The following is an 11,388-nucleotide window of genomic DNA, read 5'->3' on the forward strand; positions in this document are numbered from 1 at the left end:
CCCCCCCACACGCACACAATACACCCCTTCCCTCCTCCCTCCCCTTCCACCACAACAGACTTACCAACTGGATGCAGCTGTATCAGAAATCGGATCGGTGTCAGCCGATATGCCTCCTTAAAAACTGGCTATTAGTATTGGCCCACAAAATCTCTATCAGTGCACCCCTATCTGAAAGGAATGCACGCTGGATAGACATGGCAAGGAAGTGACATTATCTCTATTTTACAGATCATATGCAGAAATAAGGAACATAGGGATTGTGTGATTTGTCCATGGTCCCACAGCTGATGGCAGAGCTAAGAAGTGAAGCCAGTTTCTACTCCAGGGACTCATCTAAAAGACACTCCTTCCAGATCTCCTAGTAACATTTTAAACCTATCAGACATTAAAGGAAATCTAATGATTTATAGAGACTTGTATAGATTTTTAAAGAGAGCTCGAGAATCCCTGACATTGAGACAGAACAAGGCAAAAAAAATTGCTGGACTATCTAAGGGAATTGCTCTTTTTGTGCTGATGGGACTTGCAGAAGGGAATAGAGCTGTCTTCATGCTGCTGTTCTCTAGCTTTTGCCTTCTCCCTTCTTCTCCTTTTCCCAAGCTCATCATTTTATTGACCTGGAAGTGCAATAACTTTCTCTGCATTTTTCCAGACACATATGCATGGACATCAGGAATATTCCTCCTCACCAGTATTCCAGATGCCAAGGACTTCAGTCAGACAGCCCTCAGCCCCACCTGCGCAGCTTCCACACAGCACTCTTCAGGGGCAGGGGCTCTGCTACACCACCAGTTCCACTGAGGACCTCCAGCCAGGACACTCTTCTGCATCTCTCATAAAAGCAATTAGAGAGGAGCTTCTACGCCTCTCTCAGAAACAGACAGCAGTGCAGAACTTCCACAGCTGATTTGTCATTCTCTTGCAAATCTGCCGGTCATGTGCTTCCTATGGAAGCAAAACTCGAACCAAAACCAACAACACAGTTCTTCTGTCATTAGAGTGAACTTCTACAACTCCAGAGAGAACACCTCAGAAAAAAAGCAGCAGCAGGAGGAGAGTGAGAGAAAAGCATTTGGGGAGAGATGGGGAGTCCACAAGCGGTCTTTTCACAGCTGGCTCTTTTAATGTATTAGCATTATTATGTCCACTTTAGTTTGATTTAACAATAAAGGTATAGGTCAAAATCTAATACTTAAATAAATAAAACCTCCAAGGTTTAACAGAACATGAGACTCCTTGTTTAAGGAAGAAGGTAAATGGTAAATGGTTGCATGTTACCAGCAGGATTGGACGGAGTGGACATTTCGTAAGAGATGACAAGAATTCCAGCCTCTGCAGCAATTCAGAGGGATGCGGTATGTGTTGCTTGCTTGGCAAGATGGCAAGTTATATGCGACTGGAGATGATGAAGGTGTGATCCCACAGTAGGAAATCACCTTAATAACAATACCAATAAGACAACTTAGAAAAAAGGATTTTTGAGCAAACCCGAACAATAACTATTAGAGCTCCTATGCTTCTAAATGGAGCTTACGCTCTGCACTCTTCCTTGTTTTACTTCTGGTGCTGATGCTTCAAGTGTCCCTTCATCTTACTGTTTGCAAAGTGAAACAATGGCCTTGTTTACCCAAGAATAAATCCATGGACTCATTCAGGCTGGGGAAGTAAAGCATCCCAAATGAAAAGGCTTGGTATTTATTTTGTTAAACGTACTGAAATCTAAATGAGAATTCTTAATTGCATTGAATTTTGGAGCAGATGTATGTATGTCTGTCTTTTAAAAACAAATGCTTTCACAGGACCAAGGATAAAATCTACTAGTCTGTGGTTTGCTACGTGGACAAAAGCAAGCCAGCCTAGTTAATACAGGGTCACCAGCACTAAGTTATACATTTGTATCACAAATCACCTCTTACATTTCATTCTGAATTGCACTTAGTGAAACTGAGCCCTGCAAAAGATGAAGCTTGGGGTAAAACTATTTAGAGTCTCTACATAGGTTCAATTTTCTTGTTTGAGACAGTGGAGAAAGGAGCCATGGTATTGATGGTACATGTCATGGAGTATCTGTTGTCATTTTTCTAGAGTTTAATTTATCATTAATAATGAGATTACTAATATTTGGCCATTGCATAGTTGTAACCAGCATAATATAAGTGAAAATTCAAAGTAAATTTTGCTTTGTTGGAGTATGTTTATTTTTAATCTACGCTGAAGTAAAGCTACAACCGTGGCAGGGAGACGGTGTAAATTAACATTTGTGAGGAAGATTAGGAGCCTCACTTTGGGACATGACGCAAGGAGCTGGGATTTTCAAACACTGGACCTGATGCCAGCAACAAATGATCTGACGACTTATGGTCCAGCAAGGTGGTCATGCCACGGAGGTGACTGGCATATAGTTGAACCTTTCTCACAGAAACCTTGCTTGGTCTGAACCAGTTTTGGGACAGTAGTAAGGTACCTGTGAGGCTACATGATGATTTGATCTCAGTTATGAGGCATAATTCATCTCTTGAATGGGTGAAACTGGAACTAAAAGAGCCATTACAGGGATCCTCATTACTACTTTCCAAAATATGTGCTAATGTAGCTCCTTGGCAAACCACCTGAAACAGGCAGGTGGGGAGTGAGCAACCAGTTGAACACTAACATTGGGAATGATCTGATTCCTTTTCCAGGGATTAGGAGAAATGTTACACCTTTGACCCAAGTTTTTTGCACGCACGCACGCTGGCCAGAAGGGCCCCCAGGTTACTAGATTTTGAATGCTTTTCAAGTTTTGCCTTTTGACTTGGTGCACAACATATATCATAGCTGATGCAAACACAGGCTGCTTTGATGCTTGAAAGATGAACTTCCGTGGTGAATCAGACTTGAAAACTGAGCTTTTATAGAATGAATTGATTTGGTCATTATTTATGAGATTCTCAAGAACTGTTCTTGAGCAGTTTCAAAAAAGATTCCTTTTCTTGCAGCAAAGTCAGCAACCTATGCTTGTGACCCCAGCCTTTCATTGCTGTCAGTACTGGAGCGCATTATGTTTTGACTCCAGACAAATGTGGGCTGCTAGGATGCAATATCATTATCAGATAGAAACAGCCATAACCAACAAGCGTAGGTTAGGATGAGGGGAAACTCTGAAATGGTTGAGAGAGGAAGTGGTTATGCCATAATCCTACTGCTCAGATTTGCCAGGGAAGACAATGTTGGCATATAACGTCTTTTTTTTTTTTTTAAGAGGTAGGAGAATCACCTTTTTTCCTACTTTGAGTATGGTAAATAACTTGTGATAATAAATAGATTTAAGTAAGTCTGATCAGGGTTTTTTTTCCCTAAAATAAAAGTAGTCCCACTTTAAGATCTGAGGAGTTCATTGGAAAATGCAATAGGCACAAATGCACTTGTTTTGCAGCTACAGCTCACTTTTTCAAACCTTCTAAAATAATCCTTGCTATATTGCCTTTTATCTCATCTGTCATTTGAAACCCTCTGCATAATACTTTCCTCCTTAAGAATGGCCTTAACAAGAAGGGTGCCCTATTTAATTTCTGCAACTGGTGCATAATTGAACAGGCAGGTTGTATGCATATGGCGTGACTGCTCTGTGAAGCTTGTACCAAGATATGCATTGTCCGCTTTAGAAACCAGGAAAATGGTCCAGTTTGCCTAACATTCGTGATTACCAGCTAACCCTTTATTAATCTGGTATGAAAGAAGTTAAATTAAAAGCTTCTCTTAATGAATCTCACCAGCAATCGTAGATACCGAGCAGGAGATGCCTAGGTTAGAAAAGGAAAATTCCTGCAAAATGGTTCTCTGGTTCTGAAGCATTTCTGTAAGAGTGGGTTTGGCTGGTTGGTGTCTGGTCCTCCTGACCATTGCAGGGAATCCTTTAAAGCGCAGCTAAAGGCAGAAAAGGGACAAACAATTCTTGTTCAGTACATCTGCTCTTCCTGTGTGTTCAGTCAGACTTTTTCTGATGTTTTCTGGCCACTTTTTATTCTCAATCCTGTGAAACCAATGTAGCTCCAGCAGAATGAGCTGAATGTTATTGATGCTCATACATCAGCTGTATTATTAACTACATTCCAGTTGTTGGTTCATTTTCTGTGCCCTGTCAGACACCTGAGCAACTCCATTGAAAACCACCGAGTTGCATAGGCATGCCTGAGGGGAATTTGGCTGACATTCTTTATTACTGGTCATGAGGCCAGAAAACATCCCATTTGACTTGCATCTCCCCGTATGAGCTTACTGGTATGTGGAATTAACTGAGGTGCAAGAATATGTCAGTCTTTTTAAAGAATCACTTTCCAGAACAGAAACAGAATTCCATGAACTCTGTTGAAGCCTAATCGACAGGAAAGTGACTTTAATAGACCTACTTATTCTTGCTGTCTTTTTCACATGGATAGCACACATTTCTCTTAGAATGGCTAAGCCTATCTCATTGTGAATAGTTCTTCCTGATAACTGGAGGGTGATTTAATTTAGAGTACATCTCCTTATTGCTTTGATCAGAGTTAAGTGTTGGCCTGTTAGGAGTGGGGAAATGTTTAAACATTTATTCTCAGGTTATAACTCTATAGATATTTGATGTGGCTGTTATGGTTTCACATTATTTTAGCCTTGCTATTGCTATAGACGTATACAGCAAGCTTTAGTGAATTAAGAATGGGGGAGAGATTGGGCACAGCAATTTGTATTGTCTAGGATTTCCTGTTGGATGCCAATAACAGCAGTACTCCTGGAATAGTACTGCCGTGTCAAGATCCCATAGTCACTTCCTTAAGGATTGTCCTGTGGGTTTTAGGCATCTCAGAATTGGCTTCTCTACCATGCTATATTTATCTGAGATGTGTTTTTTGATGCATATCTTTTGAAAGCAATAGTTAGAACTGCACTACTTGCCCTACAATGCAAACTTGTAAACTGATATGCAAAACAAAATGTCATTATATTCAGCAATACATTAACCTCCTGCACCTGAAAACTACACTAAAGTGAAATTTGGAAATTACTTAGCATTTGAAGCTGGAGCACAGCAGACAGTTGTAAATTAAGACACCCTTAATGAAGCTTAGCATTGTTATTAAACGTTGCATTGGTTGAAAGATTATCTACTGTGGGTGACTCAGGCACAGAAGTAGTGTTGCAAATGAATGCATGAATTTGTTACTGGAGGTCTTAAACCCATGTGACTCTGGGTAAAATGCCAGATCATTGGTATTGTAAATCCAGATGTGTACACATGGAGTGTATTTTGATGAAGCTTCTGACATGTTAGACATTTTTAAATCAATTTAGAGATGGGGAATGAGTTTGTTCCTTGCAGTAATGTTTTCATCTCTGAAATGCAAGTTGGGAGACTTTAAGCAGTATGCTGCCATCATTCACAATAGAAACTGAACAATTCTCTGTTCAGTGGAAACTATAGGAGAATATGGGTTTTTTAGCTAGGCAGAATCTACTTCACTGATCTGAAACTGAGCCAAGGCATTGTGCCTAACATTTTTGCACTTGTGGCCACTAAAAATCCTACTACATCTTTTATAAGTGCTTAAGGATACAGTACAACTTCATTATAACACAGTCTGTAAGAGTTTTAACAATCAGAACAGCTGGAATTGGTTAGTTTCAATATTATGATGTAGTGACTTGTACTGACTCTAGTATAGCAAACACCCTCCTTATTTTTTTTCCTGGTCCCGGGTGGGGCGGTGGTATTACTGTAATGAGACTGTATTGTTTGGATTTGCCTCCTCCAAAAGAGAGCCCTTCCTCCACAATACTTCAGTTTAGACTGGAGGTGAAGCATTCTTCGGTGACATTTCAGAAACACTCTGTGTTGGCTTAAGTCTGCCTCTCAAAGCCATTGGCATTTTTACTGGTATAAATGATTACACAAACCACAGACGATGGATGATCAGGCCTTGTGGCTCACTCTCAATAGGCAAATTATTCAACTGTAATTACTCATTAACCAGAAGAGAGTACGGGGGAAACTGCAGCAGTGTTCAGCTTATTCTGTCACATCATCAAGGAAGGATTCAGAAGAAAGGAATGTTTCTGATGGGAGAGACCATTGAGTCATGTCATACTAAAACATTTAAATGAAATCCCTACCATTTGATCCCCCAGCACTTTCCTGGGGGAAAAAAAGATGGTGATACATTTGTTAAAATGGTTTGTCATGGGAGTTTATAAACATTAACAAAGGAAAAGGAAATGTACTGGCTTTCACATTGGTTTAAGCTAAGGTTGTCTATTTGCTGATGTACAGAATGCTTTCCTAATGTATCTTAGGAGCTACTGGGTTATAGGTTGTTACCTCAGTAGCACCCTTTAAGTCTGAGGTTCTTCACTTAGGGCTTGTCCACATGTGGACACTTGAATACGTGGATGTAAATTAACTTTTAAAAAGGGATTTAATTTTTGCTTTACTTTGGAATTGAACTAAGCCAAATTGACCTGAGGCCACGCTAATTCTGAAGAAGAGTGCTCATGGCAATGTTTAATTTGAATCCACTTTGTATTTACAGTTTTAATTCATTCTGATTAACTTTCCTGAGTGCCCCATGTGTTCACAAGCTCTTCAAATGGACAATGTCTTGAGGGGTAGAGAGAGAGCAGATTCACCTTGTTGACTCTAACATACCCCGTTGCATGGGCCTACTTCCCTTCCCTTCCGTTACTATCTGACACCCCTGTCAGGAGCAAATAACCTGTTTGTTGCAGCTTCCTTGCTAAAAGGCCACTCACTGCAATACCAGTGGTCCATAAGATCAAAGTTTTGAAACCACTGTGCTGTTACATGGTGGTGGCAGATAACACAACCAGCTCAGAAAGGGACTGGATAAATTCAAGGATAATGGATCTACTAATGTCTATTGAACAGAACGGTTGGAGATGTTTCCTTTGGTGTCTCTAAATCTATAGGATGCCAGGGAAGGTATTGAATAGGAGACAGATAACTTCAGAGAGATCCAGTTCCATGCTTTCCCTGTACACCATCCACTTCTGCCCCATCTGGTCAGGATACTAAGTTAGATGGACCATTGGTTTTACCCAGTGTGGCACGTCTTACATTGTTATGTAATTGAGAGAGGCCATTACTGTAACGCTTGATTTTATTTTAGATGAAGAATGAGGAAGTGCCAGTGGCACAAGCAGGTTATCATAAAAAATGAGAATAGAGGATAGAACTAGAATAGGAAGTGGAGACGTCTAAGAAGGAACGAAAGCTAGGGAGTAATCAATATAGCATATCTTCCTCTAGGAAGTAAAAAATGGGAAGTGTGTTGTAGTTTTGAATTGTAACAGGAAATACGGGATGCAGGTAAGGAGTGTCATAGTATAGAATGCCACGTAAGCAGGAAATGTTGAAAGTGAAGGGAGTTGAAAGACTGCAGTGCAGAGATACGAAAAATGTTTTAAAAATAAAGTAATTGTGGACCTTAGAAACAGAAGAAAGAGCCAGGCTTGGCAAGGCAGGCTTTTATGTAGGATGATCTATATGTTTAAAAAATATATATGTATTTTAATAATTAGTAGTTACTAGGGCATTTCCCATGTTTAAAATGCTGTGCAAACTTTCACTAATGAATATGGAAGTGCTAAATGGATATTAGGAAGGTAAGAAATGGAGCAGGGAACAAAGTGAGGAACAAGATGAGGAAATAGATTTGCATAGAAGACGCGACTATAATTTCCCAAATATGTCTAGGCAAACTATGCTTAAATAATTGTATTCTGTTTTAGGAAGATGTAATGTTGCAGTAATGTGTAAAAAGTCTGCTCGAGTCCAAGATCTCCCTGATTTCAGCAGTGTCTTCATTTGGAGAAGTGAAGTTCATGTGACACCTGCTAAGTGGAGGATTTTGGTGGCTAATACAACTAATGCAGTGGTCTGTTGCTAATTATATTTACACTCCCACTATATATTCCATGAGTGGGAGATGCTTGCATAGGGGACAGATGATTGTGTCGCTGATGTTGGCAGATGAAGAAATTAGCAGTTCCCGGAGATGAGGAGAGGACAGTGGTGTAAGATTTGGGCAGTGAAGCAAACTTTATGCGTCATGGGATCCAGACTCTCTTTGCTTCTGTCCTTCCTCCTTTGTGTATGAGGTGGCTTTGTTTCTTGAAATTAAATTTTTGTTTCCTGTTCCAGTAAACTGCCCCCATCCCCCTATTGTTTGCCATTTTACCTGACAAAATTGCCCATTTCTTTTTAAATAATTGGCAATGAAATACTGCCATTTAATTTCCAATATTTAGGTTTCAAAGGTACCGTCATGATCATTAAAAGGTGGTTTATGCTTACAGCATTTGTTTCAAATTGTTTGCAGATTTAGGAAGATAGTGCTCAGTTCATGTCTGGGAGATTTTTTTTCAGGGTTCATATTGGAAACGCATTGAATCACAAGAGTACATGGGTGTGGAGCATAAGGTTCAGAGCATAATGGCTGTTGCCTCGTATGAATGGCTGATATTAAATATCTTGATTTTATTTAATGATAGCACTTTCATGAAACCTTAAGATTTAACTTCTGTGGTTTTAATGAAACTCTTAATATCCCAGTACAGATAATCTTTTCCCACAAAGTTAACCTCTGTCTTCACAGCTTATGTTCTCATGTAGGGGCTTGCCGATTTTCATCCCTCTGTTGATTCTGTAAAATGCAATCATTGTGAAGTGCAATGACTTAATATGTAGCTTATTCAGGAAAGCCCTAAGGAATATCCCCTTGATAGAAGCAGCAAGCGAGTAATGTAATTACTAGAGCAATGGTACCTAGAAAGATGAAGCGTCATGCATCAAGTGCTAATCAATTCAATCTTGAGTTACAGACTTGAAGAAAAACACTGCTCTGATACAGTTTGTTTGATCTGAGAGCAAATTAATGTAGTTACCATGGAATCATGCTGCTGCCTGTACCTATGTTTCCCAGTGGTACTTCTTGGTGTGAGAAGGGATGATCACTTGCATGCTTCCTGCTGCTTTTTTCATCTATTCCAATTTCTAGGCTAGCAACTTTACTGGATGTTACCTTCCCCTTTCTTTAGGTACAATATAATTCCGTGCCTGGAATTTAGCAACTTTATGCACCAGTCAAAACAAACGCAAGTAAACCTGCTGGCTGGACCAGCAGGATTCACGCTGGGGTTTTTCAACTGTCCTTACCTTTTTAACCATCCCGAATTCTGCCATTTTTGCCTTTCTTTGTCCTGGTGGCCAGTACCAAAAGTTACTGATGGTAATGACTGGCCAGTCATCCAGTCCATCTTCTTGCCCATGTAGGGTTGTTTTGTACAAGTGCAATAATACTCCAGTGCATTGACTAGTCAAGTACTACATGAATGGATCATTAAAGTTTGCATCACTACCCTTATGAGGACAGTTCAGTTTAATGGACCATGTGATCAGTTTGTATTGATTTTTTGCATGCTTTGTCTTAAACTTTTGAAAACTTAAAACATCTTGAACCATCCTATAGCACTATCCACTATGTACTTGCCTAGAATGAAGCTTCATACAGATTAAAAAATGAAACTTACACAGTAATTAATCAAACCTGACCTGTTGGTTTCAGGTTTTACCATGGAATTGAGGTTGGTGGGCTTACTAAACTGGACAGCACTAACTAAAAGCTGGGCTGGATCTTCAATCTGTGTAAATCATTATAGCTCCATTAAAGTTACTGGAATTATGCTCACTTGAATCACTGGGGGGGATCTGGTGGGATATATTTGTTATTAATGGCCTTGTTGCAACTGACTAAAAGCCTCAGTTTTCCATAAAGAGTACATTTATCAAAAGTGCTCTACTACAGAGTTGTCTTTTATCATAAAAATGAAAACTTGAACACTTTTTTGTATGCATCTTTAAATTAGAAACCCTTCATTGTGATTTTATTGGTTATAAAGCTTTTTTTTTTTTTTTTACTAGCCCCGCAACACAAATTGGATTGCCATCTGATTTTCAACTTTATAAATTACTTTAGCAAGTGTGACTTCATACAAAAAATATCTTTTTGGTTGTGCTTGGCTATCATACACTGCTGTGCATCAGCTATGATATGCTCTGCTGTGCATACAAGAGCTTATCAGTAAGGTTTCTATTCACCGTCGTATTATTTTTATTGTCTTCTGAATACAATCTTTCATTTTGCATTTTCTGCAACTGTGGTCCACCTTCTGAAGTCCCATTACTGGAAAACCAGCTGGCTAGTCCTCTTTTTTGCATGTCAGTTAAGTTATTACAAACCCAATTGCTAAAAATGACATGTATTATCGGTGCAAAATACAACATATACCTCAGTGACTTCCTCTGTTTTATAGAAGTGTTTTAATTGCACTGTAATTTTATTATATCCAAATAGGACAGAAGCCCAGAAGCTATTTGAATACCACCACATCTTTTAAGAACCCCAGAGCATGTTGAGTGTAGTATTATATGCAGGACTACATTTTCATTAAGGATCTGTCCCAAAACACTTTTAATCTGTGGAATGACTTCAATAGAAAAAGGCTATGGATCAGGTCTGAAATAGGCATATAAAAAGCATATGCTTTGCTGTATAGAGGTTTCTTAGCAATGCCCAATATTAAGGGGTCAATACACCTTGCAAACAAAGCCTTTTGCACTAGATCATAAGTTTACAGATGAATGGAGTATGGCATTTGTCTATTTTACAGCAAAAATTCTTGGAGATATCAGCTTTATAAACATAATTCAGATCCATGCTTTATTAAGATTAGCCTCTTGCCCCAAGCCAACAGTGTATAAAGTACATTTGTAGTGGGAAATTGTGCTGTACCAAAAGCTATGATTTTTTCTCCCAGTTAGCCATGGAAATACAGAGATATCCCACCATTAGTTGCATATAATCCCAGATCCCAAGGTCACTGATCCATTCTGACCTGGAGAAAATTTTTTGTAAAATTCATTACCTATGGGAAGAGTTCTGCAGAAGGTGAACACAAAGGTAATATGTGGAGTGTTTCACAATGTAAATGCCACATTACTGTCAGACCGATACACACATTCCATTATTAAAATAATCAACCAGGATAAACAATGATATTCTAGATATAGCTATAAGATTTGTGGTCCATCAGTAACTGCAGTTGTTAACAGTCAGCTCACCATTTTCAGTCAATGAAAAAGAAATCCTTTGTTTCTGTAAGTTTGTAAATATACAAGTTTATATATTTTTTGTGGAAATGAGTAGTTGGCGGGTCCAACACCAAGGTTTGTCTTGTGAATGTTACTTTTGATTTAATTACTGCATGTTGAAATGTTGAGTTTTTCCTGATGAGCATTGTTTTGTGATTGTTTACTACTGGTATTACTGTGCATGTAAAAAAAAAAAAAAA

At 39.0% G+C, this 11,388-nt stretch overlaps 1 protein-coding gene across 6 annotated transcripts in view; it reads left to right on the plus strand.

Annotated features, from left to right (window-relative positions):
• Window positions 1-11,388, plus strand: part of KIAA1549 (KIAA1549 ortholog) — a 283,671-nt gene extending 272,283 nt beyond the window's left edge. For all 6 annotated transcript variants that reach the window (XM_019515386.1, XM_019515387.1, XM_019515389.1 and 3 more), the window contains one exon: window positions 656-11,388. In XM_019515386.1, the coding sequence (XP_019370931.1) occupies window positions 656-910 (255 nt within the window). In that variant the 3' untranslated portion in view covers window positions 911-11,388. The remainder of the gene's footprint in view (window positions 1-655) is intronic.

The sequence above is a fragment of the Gavialis gangeticus genome, unplaced genomic scaffold (assembly GCF_001723915.1).
Source record: "Gavialis gangeticus isolate Ggan-Ray unplaced genomic scaffold, GavGan_comp1, whole genome shotgun sequence".
Taxonomy (NCBI): domain Eukaryota; kingdom Metazoa; phylum Chordata; order Crocodylia; family Gavialidae; genus Gavialis; species Gavialis gangeticus.